Raw genomic sequence first — 17602 nt, forward strand, 5'->3', positions numbered from 1 at the left:
TGTCCCTGCCAGAGGTCCCCGCACCTGCTGGTTCTGTTCTGTCCCTGCCAGAGGTCTCCGCACCTGCTGGTTCCGTTCTGTCCCTGCCAGAGGTCCCCGCACCTGCTGGTCCTGCTCTGTCTCTGCCAGAGGTCCCCGCACCTGCTGGTTCTGTTCTGTCTATGCCAGGGGTCTCCGCACCTGCTGGTTCTGTCCTGTGTGTGCCAGGGGCTCCGGTGCCCACTGGTTCTGAGACTGTTTTCGCTGGGGGGCCAGAGGAGCCCGTCCAGCTTCCTGCCTCGTCAGCTGGAGGGCCCGAGGAGCCCGTACAGCCCCAAGACTCGTCAGCTGGAGGTTCAGGAGAACCTAGCCAGCTTCCTGCCTCGTCAGCTGGAGGGCCCGAGGAGCCCGTCCAGCCCCAAGACTCATCAGCTGGAGGTTCAGGAGAACCTAGCCAGTTTCCTGCCTCGTCAGCTGGAGGGCCCGAGGAGCCCGTCCAGCCGCCAGCTGCAGCCTCATCATCCTCGCCAGCTGCAGCTTCATCCATGCCACCTGCAGCAGCCTCCTCATCTGCTTCAGCGCCGCCTGCAGCAGCAGCAGCAGCAGCTTCATCCACGCCGCCGGCAGCAGCAGCGGCTTCTTCCACGCCGCCGCCTGCAGCGCCACCGTCTCCGGCTTCCACGCCGCTGCCTGCAGCGCCACCGTCTCCGGCTTCCACGCCACCGCCTGCAGCGCCACCGTCTCCGGCTTCCATGCCACCGCCTGCAGCGCCTCCGGCTCCGGCTTCCTCGCCGTCGCCTGCTGCAGCCTCGTCATCCTCGCCAGCTGCAGCCTCCCAGTCTTCATCCTCACCAGCTGCAGCCTCCGAGTCTTCATCCTCGCCTGGTCCAGCTCCGGCTTCACCCTCGCCTGGTCCAGCTCCAGCATCGAAGTCGCCTGGTCCAGCTCCAGCATCGGCGTCGCCTTGTCCAGCTCCAGCATCGGCGTCACCTGGTCCAGCTTCAGCATCATTGGCGTCGCCTGGTCCGGCCTCCTCATCAGCTTCAGCATCATCGGCGTCGCCTGGTCCGGCCTCCTCATCAGTTTCGGCGTCGCCTGGTCCGGCCTCCTCATCCGCTTCGGCTTCGCCTGGTCCGGCCTCCGCTTCAGCTTCGCCCGCTTCGCCTGGTCTGGCCTCCGCTTCAGCTTCGCCTGGTCCGGCCTCCGCATCCGCTTCTGCCTCGTCTGGTCCGGCCTCCACCTCGCCTGGTGCTGCGGGGGCCACGCAGCCTTCAGGTCTACAACTGCCGGCTCAACATCGTCGGCCATCTGCCAGGCCGCTTGTTGGGCATCTTCGCCACTGTGGACGACCTCCTGAACGCCGCCACTGCCTTCCGCGTGGCCGGCCTCTGGATTTGCATTGCCGCTGCCGCCGTGCGCATGGTTGGCCCCAGAACTGTTTCCACGCCGCCATTGCCGTCCGCGCGGTCGGCCCCCGGAACTGAACTGTTTTGGCCTCCTGCACTGTCGGCCTCCGGGTCAGCCCCCTGAACTGTTGGTTGGATTTGTTTTTCTTGACCACCTGGGTTTTTGGTTTGTTTTTGGACTCTGTTTACCGGCAACCTGCTAATAAAGCGGTTATTTTGAGTTCTACTTCGCCTCACTGAAACCTGCATTTTGGGTCCTTTTCTCCTTGCCTGCCGGTACGCGAACATGACACAAATATTCATTTTACTCAATGACATGGAAGTTAGATTATACCTTTTATATGTTTATGTTTTTTCTGGTCTTTTGGTTGATATTCCTTCATAAAACTGTCAAAAAAAGAGACTGTTCATTTCTTTGTAAGTGAGCAAACCCAGTGGGAGATCAAAAACGTGTGGAGACATGTTACAGTTTAAAATGAGTTTTCTGAACACACTGACCGTAATATATGAGTAATTAGAATGACTCATCAGTCAGACACACCCAGGGGCATGTCCAGAAAGGTGGCATCGGCTCCCCCTGAAATAGGATCAGTGTATCATTATAGGGCTGCATATAAACCTGAAAATCATGGCATATGTTTTGTACACTATTTTTAATTTGATTTCATGCTGTGCAGTGTATGTAAATGAATACTGTAGCTTCCATATACTGCATATTTGTGTAGCATAGTATAAGGTGTCCTTGGTTATGATAGGAGATAGTATTATTACTGTTTCTTTAGTTTAAATGTTAGCAGTTTTATTACAAGGAGCTTTCATACACAGGATGAGGAGTCTCCAGACTTCTAGACCTGGATTTGGCCTCTGCAAGGATTATACTACAGACACAAATGTCCAGAATTAGTTTCTGGGTTCACCCTTATGGCATGTTGGGGGGGTCAAATATCTGGAAGAATCTTAATGTAAACAGAGCCAAATGGAAGCTCCCAAATGAAATGCTTCTCACATTCGTTGTGGAGGTATTGGTAAATGTTTGCAAATAACTTTTAGCCATAGACCCAGGTGGGCTAAGACTTAGTATTGTGTTCCCCCAGGAGAATCTGAAGGATGTGGCTAGAAAGAAAACTACTGTGACAACTTTGCCACATGACTCAGATGAGCTGTTGTGGGGATTTTATGCCTCCACATTGGCAACAGCTATAGCCAGGAGGCATTATGTTCTCAGTTGTCTGTCCTTTTGTTCAGTTGTTAACAAAATATCTCAGGAACATCCTGAGGGAATTTCCTCAAATTTGTCACAAACTTTCACATGAACCGATTGATTTAATGAACTGATTATCTTTTGGTTCTCAATTGGCAATGTGAACTCACAAAATAGATTGTGAAGACGATGATCATGCATTTTGAAGTATCATGCATTTTGAATTATATAATTGCATAGTAATTCAATCATAAAACATTCCAATAGTTTATGCAGCTTCTTTAAAAAAAACAAAAAAACAAACCCTTTTCCTTATACTGGAAATACACTACTCCTGCCAAGAGTGTGACAGTATTGCGCATGGAACAAAAACACTAGTGGTGTGGTGTGTGGAGTGGTGAGATTAGATGCTAATGCAAAAGAAATGTTTAAAGCTGTCAAAAAGTTATGATGGCCCAGTACAAATTCTATCAAATACAGCTAGCATGTCACAAATCTGGAGTGGTTTGGGGTTTATTGTTGCAAATAAGGAACAGTAGTTTTGCATGAGGTGCCCATCCCTGGTATGAAGCAAGTATTATGTAAATCTGGACACACAGATGTAAATTGTAACTTAATTGGTTATAATTCTAGTTTTTATACTGAAATTGTAAAGCTGTTACACATTTGTAGTTTTACACCTACAAAGCACTGAGAAAATTAGCTTCTAGCTTGACATAGCTAATCACCTACTAGATGACTCATTTAGCAGCTACTTCTACAAAATATTTGGACACAAAACAGAAGCCAAGTAGCATATTTCACATGTAACACATTTGCGATCGGGTCTAGTACATTTGTAAGAGTTTGCTTACACACCCAACATACCAGATAAATCACTTTGTGGTTTATAAGCTGCATTAGGAGAATTTGATGATCAGAACTGGAATTCTTATTAGATCATGGTGGGAGCTTTTAATTATGGCCAGGTACTTTCTCAGGTCAAAAAATCTGGGTAATGTGACTTCAGTTCTCAGCAGTTTAGTGGTGCTGTGCTGAGCCTCTTTCCCACACAGATAGTAGGTTATTAACGGTGAGTGTATTCCAGGAATTTACAGAACGGTACAGCTAATCCTCATAAAATTAAGATAGTGGGTGGTATGGGAGGGGGGCAGGAAGCAAAGAGGGTTTTGGAAAGGGGGGACTATTAGTTCCAAAGGTAAAGAGTTAAGAGGAGGAAGAGAGAAGTTAAGAAGAAACGTCTTGGTGGAGAATGGTGAATCAGAAAAGAGGAAAAAAGAAGAGAAGAGAACAGCAACAGGAATCACAAGAAGCAGGTCTGTTTTGATTATTTACATTGGAGTGGCACACCTTGATCCAGTTTTATTTGCTCCCTTTTTCAATTACACTTCCATCTAAATACATTTAAAGCTTTACATTCTTCAGAAACAACAAATAGCAACATCAAGCTACGGCTTACTGACTGGTTACACAGTTCTAAACATTATAAATTAAGTTATTCATAAAAAGCTCCATTAACAATGGATTTGGGTGTGTAGAGTGAGTCATATTTGCTGTATATCCTGTGTTTACTTAACATATCTAATGTGGAAGATAAATGTGCTATTCAGTTTATTACTCATGCATCCTATCCTTTCCCTTTGCCACTGCAGCAAGCTGGACTTCTGGGAAATGGGAGCATTTGAAAGACATTCTTACTATTTTTGTGGATGCTAATCTATGAATGCACACGGTTCATTATTTATGTATGAAGAGAACAAAAATGTTTTAACAGGTATATGAGGCAAAGGAGCAGCACAATGAGGTGAAGGGAGGTTTCTACAGATTGTCAATCAGAGGTCAAAGCTCACACGTGTGGCATAACCAGATTTACAACTTCCATGTGGTGGAATCTGCATTGTCTTGTAAAGATGCCGTGCTCACACATAAAATCTCAGTTGGACAACACAATTTTTCATAGAGGCATTTTTAATGGCATTGATGAAAAACTGAAGCATGGGCCACCAGGTCCTTGCATAATTAAAGCCTGTTAATGAGTTCTTAATGATTGTTAAAATAATGGTGTAAAAATACTATGGTAAGTACAATACAGTTATTTGCTTTGAGCATAGAAATGTCAGAAAATAACTTTATGTCTTTTGCAAAGTGAAATAATTTTTATTTTAAGAATAATCTTTGTTTCAGTGAAAGTCAAAATGACACTTAAGTTACAGGAAGTTTTAGCATCAAGTAGAAAATAGAAAGAAAAGCAGCAACAAGAGTATTCATACAGAAACATATGGCACTGGTCAGCACTTTTGCCTCACAGCAATAAGATTCCTGGTTTAAATATTAGCTGGGGGCTTTTCTGTGTGGAGACTGCTGTGCCTCTGTGGGTTTCCTTTGTCCACAATTCAGCCGCATGCATGTTAGGATAATTAGAGATTCTAAACTGGACACAGTGTGTGATAGATGGTAAAGTGCTTGTACTCTAAAAGCCTTTGAGTGCTATATTAAATTAGGATTATTGATTTGTTGTGTATAGCCATTTTAATGCTCCAGCTGGAGATGAGTTTAATTATAAACTGTTGAGTAGTTTTTTGTTTTTTTTTAAAGTAGTTTTATATTCATTGGCACAGGAAAATATGCAGTATTAGTGGATTTTTTTTTAAAACTCTGCAAAACCTTTTAAAATGAATTGCACATCATTAGAAGTGTACAAGCATCAGTACATTCAGTCACTCCAAACCATTATGAAGTATTGTTGGTCACTGTACTACTCAAGCTCAACAGTGTTGTGGCAGATATATGAAATTTATGCATTTTTATTACTGTATTTGCAAAATGCAGGAGAAAAACTCTTTGGAGAAAGAAAAAAATGGAAAGATTATAACATTCCTCATTTTGACTCTTGGGACATTACAAGCAGGTGTTACATGTCAGCAGCAGATGCTAGGTATCCAGGAAATTGAAGATTTATTTCTATAGGCCCAATACCATCTAATTGTTATGACAGAAATATGGTTCTGGTCACTACCTTCTCAGACACAAACTAGAACCCCCCCACCCCCACCCCAGCATGTTATATAAAATCTGGAGCGACATAAGGGATTTTTCCCATATCCACATTTACAAACATTTTATAATATACTGCATTTCTATTATTACCACTTGTTCGTTTGCTTTGGATTTCTTTAAAGAACTATGATTTTAAAAGTTAAAAAATGATAAAAACATGGTTTTTATTTCACATTTTTATTGTTCATCATAATGAAACAGCATCACCGATACAAAAAAAAAGGAAAAAAAATCCCCTTTGTTTAGGTAAAATTACAAATCTGAATGTTCAATCTGATCCATAGGAACACTGTGAACAGCAGAAACATTAAGCCAGTGCTTCTACACGGCTGAGGCTCCATAGAAAAATAAGGCAGGTGGTTTTTCTACACCTTCTTTCGAAACACATTCTGGGGACTTGTCTGTTTTACAAATCCATGAGAAGACTTGTCATTTAGACCAGCACGGCTTATAACAGCATTGTACAGCTTGGTACGATACGAGTCTATCCGAAAGTGAGAAGAAAAGTTCAGCCAGACTGAATACCTGAGATACTAAAGTAGGTTGAAAGAGCTTTCTGATAAAAAACTGCTGTCTCTTCTTTTTATTGGATGAGCTGCTTGAAAAGACAAAACTCATCCTGAGGAACTGAGAAAAACTCTTACATTAGTAACAGACCCAGAGGAGAGAGTGAGGCAGATTTTCAAACACCTATTATTGAATATTGATAGTGAGTACTGCACGGGTCAAGTGACCCTTTAGTCGAGAAGCTTGGTGACTTTATCAGGCTGTAAAAATATTCAAGTAATGCCTTGCAAATAAAACCTGACCAAAAACTGGGCTTTTTAAAGATGTCTATGACACCAATGCGTCACAAGCCACTGACATACATCCAGCAATGGTGTATGATTGTCCTGGTAAAGCTTTGAGCTGGTGAACGTGGAAGGTTCTTATGCATAAAGATATACGCTTACAGTACATGTTAGTTTAAGTGATGGCTACACTGCATTGCACAGTGCAATAGCAAAAGAACCACTTGGTCTTGTAACAGATGACTAACGTGTCTTGTAAGAAACTTCCTGTAGTGTGGTCATAAAATACTTGTCTCGTCCTAATTTTGTTGAGTGTTAAATTACATGTTTAATATCAACACGGCTTAATCGTGGCTTTAAAATTCAACCCAGTGACGGTCAGCTAGTGACATAAACCCAGTTGCCTTATTTCTGAGACTCCTGGGAAAACCGTGTTGGGAAGTAGGCTGTTGAGTTAATGCATTGTGACGACAGGTTAATGTTAAAATATGAAAACAGATATATAGCGAACAACTTTTCTACAAATATACAAGCTTCAAATATAGGACCAAAAAAACCCAGAACAAACTACTGTCTGACAGCAAGAGAAAAAAAAGGTCTAATACATACTTAGAAACTAAAACAAACACGGATTGCAGAAGAAGTCAAGTAGAATTCATCCATCAACCCGCTCACAAGCAATGAGTGTCAGTGTACCATAAAATAAAGATTATTTACAGAGCATATACAATTGTTCAAAAAGACCATGTTTGTAGGCCAAAAACATGCACATTATATACTATTTCATTTGAAATATCTATTTGTTTTTATGTACGTAGATCCACAAAGGATCTATAAATGCTGTCCACTTTGGCTGCGTGTGACTCGCAATGGCACGGGAGAAGCGGTGAAACGGAACAAGTCTGAGGTTGTGATGCCGCCATTCACTGTTACATTTAAGGCACCTGTTTCAAAAGCCAATTACAATACCAAGAATTCAGAAGGCACAATAAAATAATGAATACGATTACCGGTTGTATATTATTCTTTTAAATTAAAAAAAACATCAAGAATTATATATATATAAAAAAATATATTGCTAGGGGATATCCAAATGTTTAGCTTTAGATGTTGAGGTAAAACATCTGGAGTTGCAACTTGGGATCTTGGTAGACACCCTTCACAACATACTTAAAAATGGCTGACACCTTTAGCATGGTCATCTAGGTATTGAAGCATTCTTTGTTAGTTATTATTTACCGCACCCTTACTTCTAAAAATTACTGCTCTTTGATATTTTGTGTGTGAAGGGAACATTTTCACTTAATTGTCAAGACTTACACGTGAAGATTGATAACAATCTCGTTTATATGCCAAGTAAAAACAAAGGAACCTGGAGACTTGTTAGCCCTCGCTAGCATATTGACTGACTAGCTAGCATGGTTTGGCGTAAAGTTAAAATTTGCCTACCACAGCCTCTAAAGCTTAATAACTGAAATATTATATTTCCTTAAATTAATTTCTATATATCCGTAAATGTTTAAGCATTGCATCACACTTTAATGGAGCGTTTCAATCCCTACAGGCCTGACAGTAAAAGGTTAACTTCCTACTTAACGTGCCTACATGAGATTGTTATCAATCTTCGCATCTAACTCATAAACTTTTACAAAGTGTCAAACAATTACTTCAAACTAAATAGCATATAATTATGCAAAAAAACAAAAACAAAGGACGTACATTCGAATAAAGTTCTTCTTGAGCATAATATGGCACGAGTTAAAATAATTGTAATATTTAGGTCAACCTATTCATATGTATCTTTTTTAGCTGATCTTTTTTAAAAATTGTCTAAAATGCATACTTATTTTTTCCCCATATAATTACTTATTTAAAAAAAAAAACAATTCAATGTTTATCTCATGAGTTCTACTGTATGTGCCTTAATAATGATTCCAGCAGGTATATGTATACTGCTAGTTGGAAATGATCATCCAGCTGAATGGGAAACAGCCTTAAGAGGCCAAGTAAGATATTATATACAACAACCATTTTGTCAGTAGATACACTTAATTATGTACATTCGTATCTTGCATATTTAGATCCATCTGTGAACAGTAATACTGAAAGCACCCACTTAATCTTGTGTGCACAGCCGAAATGAAAAAAGACCAGCAAGGAAGATCCTTGTCTTTTTGGAGCTGAAAATATCTAGCATAACTCTACTAAAGAAAATTGTTTGTGCGTGCCAACTTTGGCAAAGCTTCTGGTTGTTAATACGTAACACAGCAGCAAATCGATGTTGAATTTCCCAAATAAAAAATGGAATTAAATTGCTCATCAACCGTCATTTTGAGAAGAGATGAATGCTTAATCGACCGCAGGAATTTTAGGAAATAGTAGTAATAATTATAGTAATGGCTTCTTACACAGCTACTACTGAACACAATGCTAGATGTGCTCCTTTTTCCATGGATGATGGCACACTCCAAAAGACTCCTTAAAGTTCACAGAGGACTGATGGACCTACATGATCGTTCCAGCCCTTCCAGCTTCAAGTACAGGCTGCAGAGTATCTGTTCATTGTTGTTTCTTCTTAGCTGGAAAAGAATGATCATCAAGATGATGGTGACGATCTAAAGCTGTCTCGGTGGCATGTTGGCATTTTAAACCAGAGACCGGTACCCCTTGTTGTGATTCTTTCATTTGTGTCGTTTCACATCCAAAAAAAGAAAAAAGAAAAAAAAATACAAACTAAGCTAAAAGGATCCCCTCCAGTGGGACTTTCTGGGAGGATACTGAAGATGTCTTAACCCAGTGCTGCACTCATGTCTATAGCCTGAGGTTCTATAACGATTTGATGAAATGAAGGAAACCAGTGGGTACGGAAAACAAGTGATTTGCTGTGGGGCAGTCAAGGAAGTGGCTGCACTTCTAAATGGGAAACTGAAGACGGTAGAAAAGTGTTTTAATGGTGTCCCCCAGAGCCTGCGGGGTTGTGGATCCAGTCAAGAACGATAAGCGTCAAGCTGCCAATCATGAAGATGACTCCCATGACCAGGAAGATGGCTGCCTGAAGAGAGAGAGAGAGAGAGAGACAGAACAAGAAGGGATTCAGCTTGATGAGATACACAGAAGAAAGAAGGGGTCTGTGGAAATTTCTGGCAGATCACATTCATCTGGCCCTCAGTGGATACATGGAGAAAGCCAATACAGTGAGACAGCAGCAGAAAGCATTGTGTGTGACTGCGAGTGTGTTTCTGTACACTTACCCCAATCTTCTGTGGGGAGCGCAACGGCAGCGACTTTACCAGGCGCAGGTAAAAGGCAGCGGGTAGGATGAAGATGAGCATTGTTGCTGCAGAGGCGCCTGCAATTAAACCGAGAGGAAAACTGAATCTGCCATCAGGTGACAACAACTGAAACAAACAGCCAGACCAATCACTATGAGGAATTCTTTAAGTGACACGTTGAGTGACAGCTGTGTTTTTTAGACTTTTTAATAATTAAGGTGCATAATATAAGCTTTTAAAATACCTTTAATAAAGCATCAAGCCTCATATATTATAGGCATGCCATTAAGTATTGATTTGAGGTGCTGGTACTCAGTTACAAAGTAGTACTCTTCGGTTTGATTTAGGGATTAGTTTTGCAGAGCTGATTTTTCTTTTTTCTTTTTTTTAAACTTTGCTCGAAGTGATCGTCTTTGCTCCAACAGAACATGTGCACAGGCATCTGCTGGCAACTCTTTATTAAAAAGGGGGTGAGTAGGAAAGTGTTCTTCCTGACAATCTTAAACCTGAGAATCCTCACCAGGTAAGGATTTAACCTGACATTTTAAGCTTCTCTGTACTTCCAGCGGCTTTATCCAATTAAACAATCCCTCATCTGAAGGTGCCAATCAGGCGTGAACCGGCAAACCTCACTGACTCACTCTGGGTTCATGTGTCTTTTTGAAAGGGCAGAAATGTTGCTCTCTGTTCACACTCAGTGTCAGGACTCACCGATGAAGCCAAAGATGTCCCGGATGGTGGGGACACAGATGACCAGGACGTTGTTAAAGGCCAGGATGAAGGCGGCAATCAGCAAGTGGCGAGTCCAGCTGAACTCTCGCCCGCTGAACAGTAACGTGGTGATGGACGAACGGATCTAGGAGAAACAGTGACATAGTGGTGATGAATGTGGTGAAACAGTGTTTTCAGCTTTCTTGTAAATAGAGAAATAAACGTTTGTTTGATAAAAACAATTTATTCCAACACTAAAGTCAGTTGCTCTCTTCTTGTCTCAGTCAAAGAACCGAATCATTAACAAATATGCACGGCTGCCAGCCTGCGACTGAAGCCGATTCCTCACATTTGGCCAGTGATTGAAGTGTGTCAAGAGTTATGAACTTGTGTGTGTGTGTGAGTCAGAGAAAACCAGGAGATCCTTGAGCTACAGGCAACCTGTTAAAGCCTGAACTGGGTGAAAGGTCGCAGGTATCAGGTAAAACCTGAGGCCCCTTTAGCCCGTAAGCCTCTGGGAGAGAGGTCACAAAGAGCCCTGCTTACAGCGCCCATTCAAAACTGTTTGGGATTATCTCCCGCAGCGCAATGGAACTATGGGATTGCATCAGCCAGTGCAGAGAGGAGGGCGGGCTCAGCCCCAGGGGGGGGGGGGGGGGGGGGAGGAAGAGGAGGGGGCGTGTCTTTACGCCTTTTCTCTTTTTTTGTTGCTGCCAGCATGTGCTTTCTTCTCTGTGACAAACTAGTGGCTCACAGCACAGATAAAATGAACGATTCAAACCCAAGTTTCTCTCTTAGCCGTTTTAAAACAGCCCCTCCTCACTGCCCCAACCCATACCTTCACTTTACTCCCACCAGCGTAATTAGGACTGCTTGGAAAACTAGAGCCTGGACGCAGCATTTCACTCCAAAGCTTCAAGTTATTCAGCATCTGACTGTCATCTGGCACTATGACTCTTGGGAGTGCACCCTTTGATATCTGCGCACTCCTAACCTATCAGTATGGCCAGGCTTCGGTCAGTCCAAAACAAACCACAGATGAAGATCTAAGGTAATAAATAGGCAAGCATATGTGACTTTTTCTGAGCAAAGTTAAATGTGTGACTGACAAAACCAAGTGTGAACTGAAACTACAAGCAGCACAGTAAGGAAAGCCCCTTCTCGGATATATATATATATATATATATATATATATATATATATATATACATATATATGTGTATATATATATATATATATATATATATATATATATATATATATATATATATATATATATATATATATATATATATATATACATACACATATATATGTATATATATATATATATATATATATATATATATATGTAAAAAAAAGTGTTGCCTTGCTGTAGAACCACTGAAGCTTTACAAACCATGACTTCTTCTCTAGGCAAAAGGCTTTAATGCAGCCAAGCAAACCTAAGAAGAATATTTGTGAACCGTGCTCTCTAGCGGTGACACCGATCCTGATGGACAACAACTGCACTGTGTGAGGCACAGACTGCCCTGCCTTCCCAGAGGTTTACATACAGAACACGCTTTGTACTTCAGCAAGAACAACATTCGGGTGTTGAGGTTGTGTAATTTCTGTCTGGGTGGTGTTTGTCCCCTCCAGCATGACACCAGTGTCATCCTTTTAACCTAAATTCAATAGAAGACCCCTCAGGCTTGTTTGCCCTCGGCTCTTTTGGAAGCGTTTCAGCACATCTGGACTGAAATAACACAACTGTTTACAGAAGCACACTTAGGAGGAGCACACCTATTAAAAAGTAAGACATTCACACGCCTGGATTAATCACCAGAAATGACCACTCATGACACATTAAATATATTTAGCTTGAGTGGCTATCTGCAAATATTCACAGTCACATGTACATTACTAAAGCAGGAGCAGAGGAAGTAAAGAGAAACCAGCTGTAGCATACAAGACTTTACATACATGTATTTAAGCCAGAGCTACAAAAGGAACATTTTTATGTTGATGATAGTAAGTTATTACTGGCTGTAAGTGTTAATCAGCTCTCTTACAGCCGTCTTTTGTGGTTTCCATCTCCTGCTGGAGCCTGAGAACTGGAGCACGTCTGACTCCACATAAAACCCTTTCATTATATCCTGAATCCTGGCAAAGCCTTATGTGATGTGGCCTCTGTAAGCATCTATCCTTCACATGACTGCACCGCCCTCTGCATGCACACACACACACACACACACACACACACACACACACACACACACACACACACACACACACACACACACACACACACACTTTCAGGCTTGAACGTTTATCTGGACATTTATCTCCCACACATACAGTCTTGTCTCGTCTCTTATAGTCCTCTACAGGAGTCAAAGACAGCTGCAGATAAAGCTAAAGTTAGTCTCTAGCTGAAGGTTGGCCACATTTTCCTACAAAATGAAGGTCAGGAGCATTCAAGACAAGATTCTCAAATGCCACACGGAAACTTGGCATAAGCGTTGCTGTGACTGAGCAGTTCTTTTGATCCAACGCCGTGCACGGATCTAGATCTAGCCAGTCTTCCGGCAGTGTTATGGCAACGGTGATTGTAGGAATAGTTATGGTCAGTTAATTAAAACCTCCCCAACTTTGTGTATTTTAATCAGAACGCTGTTAATCAACTTTCCCAGTCACTTCATTCACACTGTCACCAGTTAAAAGTACACCCAAGACTGACTAATGTTATGTGTCATGTCTTTACATGCAGGCATATTCAATCTAAAATCAGTTTGCAAAGCAGGATAACTAAAAGAAATCTCCTTGTAACAGCTTCAACGCTGATAAAACAGCCACGTGAACATTAGTTTTTTAACTCCAAGCCAAGGCTGCATAGCTGCCTTTTTCCTAATTCATCACAGCATCCCGTTTCAGTCTCGTGTTTCTCTGCTGCTATCAGTTTTCTATGTCCTCTGTCAAACTCTCTCTATTTCTCTTGAAGGACTCAGCTGGATATGTTTCACACAGTGACTAGACATGGATCATAAATACCCAGGATTACGTTTTTTGATATGATTTGAACATAATTTCACATATGGCCGCAATATTCAATTCAATTCAATGCAATGTATTTTATATAGTGCCAGATTTCAACAATAGTTGCCTCAGGCACTTTATATTGTAAGGTGAAGACCCTACAATAATACAATACGATAACACAATAATGCTAACAAAGTAAGTCCATTACACTGTCTTCCTCATTGACAGAGTGGGTACAGATGCATATTTCTTATCAACAAAACTACACAATTGGAGGACTGTGCGGTCCTGGCAGAGGTTTGTGTCTGTTTCTCTTCTCTAGCTCGTCTCACTGGCTCCACCTCTCTATCGCCCGGAAGGCAGCAGTTAGAGTCGGGGTTTTTCCACTGTCCACTCCGAGTCTGTAAACTTCCACTGCAGAGACTGAGGGGGCTGAAGGGATTCCCCTCTAACATAACAAAACACAACAAAGGAACTGAGGCGGAAGTGGCACTGTGCGGGCATAAGCTCCATCCATGCGTCTAAAATATAACAAAATGTGTAGGCTGTATGTAAGAGAGCACCGATGTACAGAAATGTGTCTGTATAAATGTGTGTGCGTGTGTGTGAGTGCGGTGTCGCAGTGTGTTTCCATAACATGCCATCACTTGCTGCATCATTCTCCATCAGCACTTTCCTCTGATTGAATGCTCCTGCCCCCTGGTGGCAGTCTGCTGTAACTTCAGGTATTTCCGAGAAGAATTCATGCCCCAGCTGCTCTTCTCTATATTAAACCCAGTTTAGATGTGTGTGTGTGTGTGTGTGTGTGTGTGTGTGTGTGTGTGCGTGAGTGCCTGGAAGCCAAAACGGGTCAGGAAACTTCCTCTGTCTAGCAGCCATTCTTGTTCTCCTCAAGTCAGATAAAGGTCAAGCTAAAATTAGTCCTTGACCATGTATGGACAGGCAAGTAAGAGGGGAAGCGTACGTGTGAATGAATGTGGCTTGTGAAGTTGTGGTGACTGGAAATCACACACATGCAGACTTTTGACTTCATGCTGAGAGAAAGAGCAACATAAACGGGTGTAAAAAAGAGTCGGGCCTCACTGCTGAAATCTTACAGTGTGTATGCCTGTTTGCGTTAATGTGATAAAAAAGTTTTGTTTTTTTAAAGAGCCTTCGTCTGTGCATTTGAGCTTTGAGGTGACGGCACAAGATGGAGCTCCAAACTGAACAGTGTGTTCTTTTTTACCAACGCCGGGAAAAAGCAGCTGTGTCCAGAAAATGACAAAAAAAACCCCCAAAACATTCTGAATGACTGCAGTGAATACAAAACACAGTCTGTAAGCAGACTGACAGAGAGTGGCAGCAATGTTCAACATTTACAGGCGTGGTGTTTGTGCTCGTGTGCTCTGACGTAAATCAAATTAAACTGCTGCCTAAACGAGGCTCCAAATGATGAAGGCGAGTGATGAAAGAGGTTAGAAATAAGCTCTAGGCATGATATTTTACCATAAAGGCAACTTTTTCGGCTTCCAGAAGACAAGACAGAGACAGACTGTGTGTTTATGCAGGTTGTACTTACAGGGAAAAGCACGATGGGGACAGTAAGAGTGACGGCAGTGAGGACAGCCAAACGCACCAGCAGCAGCATCGTGTCAAACTTGTACACTTTAGTGAAAGTGTGCAGCAACTCTGCCTCCACGTTGTCTGTGATGCAGAGGGATAAAAGAGCAGTCCGTGAGAAATACTGAGACTGAAGAAATGGAAAAATAGGAATTCTAGCAAGACAAAAGAACGGAATGGCAGAACAAAACAAACAAAAACCAATCGTTTTTTTCTGTTGGTTAAACTGTTGCTTATACCATAAAAGGTGAGGTAGCCAAAAAGTGCCGACAGCATGTACATGATGAGCATCGCCAGGATGGACAGGTTAGAGACATTCTGCATTTTCTTCCGGCTCCGACTGTAGATGGCAAACACACAGACTTTTAGAGAGGTGACTTCACGATCGAAATATAAGGATTGGACAAAAGGGTGAACACAAAAGGAAGTGTCGAAAACAAACCACTTCCTGCAGAAGTAACACCATTATCACGCCACTTCTGCAGGAGGTGGTCTGTTAAAATTAGGTAGTGACCGACAGAACAAGATTGTAGACACAAGTGGCAGAAATGACTTTTCTCCAAAGGACTTGCCTCCCCCTTAGCGATTGGGTGCCAGTTGAGGTTGTTCGGGAAAGTGACGAGTACGCCTCCCGGACACCTCATATGTGAGGAGTTCCAGGCATTTCCTATTGGAAGGAGGCCCCTATTTCTCTCTAGTGTGTCCTCGGGAGATTATATCTCTTGACTGGCCTCAGAATGCCCTGGTGTTTCCTCGAATAAGGTGGAGGCGGTAGCTGGGAGCTAGCTCACAACTAGCACTTCCCAAATGACAGTATTACTGAAAAATGCTAATTAGAAATCCATGTTAAAGTCCCTGACAGCAGTGCACGAGGAGGTATCTGAAACCAGATGAATGTAAACAATACCAGCTCTGGCAGAGGTCCACTACTAGGAGGCATCCACTAATCCACATTAGGAGTACCCCACATAGACACCACAATTTTTGCCATGTCAGAATTACTAATCAACTTTTTTTTTTTGCTTTGAACACATCAAGAATATCGAGAACTAACTGTTTCTTCGCTTCCTCTCTCTTGGAAGACGTCATTGCAACGGGTCAGCATATGATGATTTAAATGTATGTATAAGATGTTTGATGGTTTTTCAGGATGTGATGATGTAAATGTAAGTAACATACTTACTCTTTAAGCTCGCTATAGATAGGCAGCACCTCAGGATGGCAGACGAAAGCAAAGGCCAGGATGGGAACAGTGTACGCAGTCTAAGGAAGGATGAAAAAAGTACGGAAACGAGCCATTAACATGATGTAATATATATGAGAAGTATTCTTCTACTGGGTAAAGTAGCTGTAAAACAGAAATGCCTGCTGATATAGCCTCAGGAGAAAAGAGAGGAGGGAGAGCACTAAAAAACCTTTTCCTCAGCATTTAAGACTTCTGATGCACTGGACAGTTGAACACAGCAGTGCTGCACTGCTGTCTGCTCAGGTCATAAAAACTGGTATGCATAAAAAGACACGGAATATGTTTCCTTTCTTTGTCTCCAATCAAAGCATGACATGCAGACAATACAATGACCTTTACTTCTACCAGCTGCTACTTTTGAACGGTCTCATTTTTCTACTTAAATTATGTGAAAGGTATCATCGTGAAATTTTATTTGTAAGAGCTGTTATTACACAAAGTTTGGATTTGGATTAACTCGCTTTTATGAAGTATAATGCCACATTTAAAATGTGTACCCTGATTTATGATTATATTTGCCCACAGATTAAACAAAACATTTGTCACTCAAAGGCCGAAAACACAGCACCAAAGATGTCAAACATGTCTTGGCTTGGCATACTGGTGTCTTGTCTATTCCACCCCTACAGCCCCATGATACATTGTGTACATGTTTTCAAGACTTTACCCCAGCAACAAGATTATCTTCAACTTTACTAAAGTCTTGGAGTGTCTAATTAATTGGGAACTGATCAATGGTGAATATTTGCACATGTACAATGACAAACCCAACAGTTCTCCATTTCAGAAGCTAAAACCTCTTAAAATAACAAATAAGCAATGGACTGTGAAGGCAATCAAAGGTTCTGCACCAGTACAACGAACTAACCTGTGAGTTGAAGACAAAGTATTTCGGCGTGCACATCTCCTCAACGTCTGGGTGAGGTTCAGAGTGTATTCCCGTGGAGTGCTGGGTATCGTGGCTGCCAATGATTGCTGGGGAAATGTCAGCGTGGGAGAAATCCATCTGTATAGACTTGTTTTGCAAGGCGTAGAGCCCTGGCATGTCCGAGCCATTTATGCTGAGATTGGATGAGTGGCCATGGAGGAAAGGCAGAGGGCAGGGTAGCTGGGTTTTTTTGTATATTATCTGAAAAAGATTGACATGAAGTCTGACTGTGCTCTTCAAAGTAGAATTGTCACATATTGTATGCTAACGTACTAGCTAACAGTTTTTATTACGACATCCAAAAGATACGGAGCAACATTAGCATCTCAGCAACTTAGTGATTTCAAACTCCTTTTAGCTCTTTTCTAGTTTCCTTCAACTCCATAGA

The 17602-nt window shown here is 42.0% G+C and overlaps 1 protein-coding gene across 7 annotated transcripts in view; it reads right to left on the minus strand.

The window, feature by feature from the left end:
* Window positions 1–5819: 5819 nt before the first annotated feature.
* Window positions 5820–17602, minus strand: part of slc38a4 (solute carrier family 38 member 4) — a 31714-nt gene continuing 19931 nt past the window's right edge. For all 7 annotated transcript variants that reach the window (XM_085375982.1, XM_085375983.1, XM_085375981.1 and 4 more), the window contains 7 exons: window positions 17155–17415; window positions 16224–16303; window positions 15280–15380; window positions 15000–15124; window positions 10418–10562; window positions 9686–9783; window positions 5820–9486 (listed from right to left, as the gene is read on the minus strand). In XM_085375982.1, coding sequence (XP_085232108.1) covers window positions 9382–9486; window positions 9686–9783; window positions 10418–10562; window positions 15000–15124; window positions 15280–15380; window positions 16224–16303; window positions 17155–17415 — 915 coding nt within the window. In that variant the 3' untranslated portion in view covers window positions 5820–9381. The remainder of the gene's footprint in view (window positions 9487–9685; window positions 9784–10417; window positions 10563–14999; window positions 15125–15279; window positions 15381–16223; window positions 16304–17154; window positions 17416–17602) is intronic.

Source organism: Diplotaxodon limnothrissa, linkage group LG17, assembly GCF_057381915.1.
Source record: "Diplotaxodon limnothrissa isolate DT_005_m linkage group LG17, D_limnothrissa_male_GT1.1, whole genome shotgun sequence".
NCBI lineage: Eukaryota > Metazoa > Chordata > Actinopteri > Cichliformes > Cichlidae > Diplotaxodon > Diplotaxodon limnothrissa.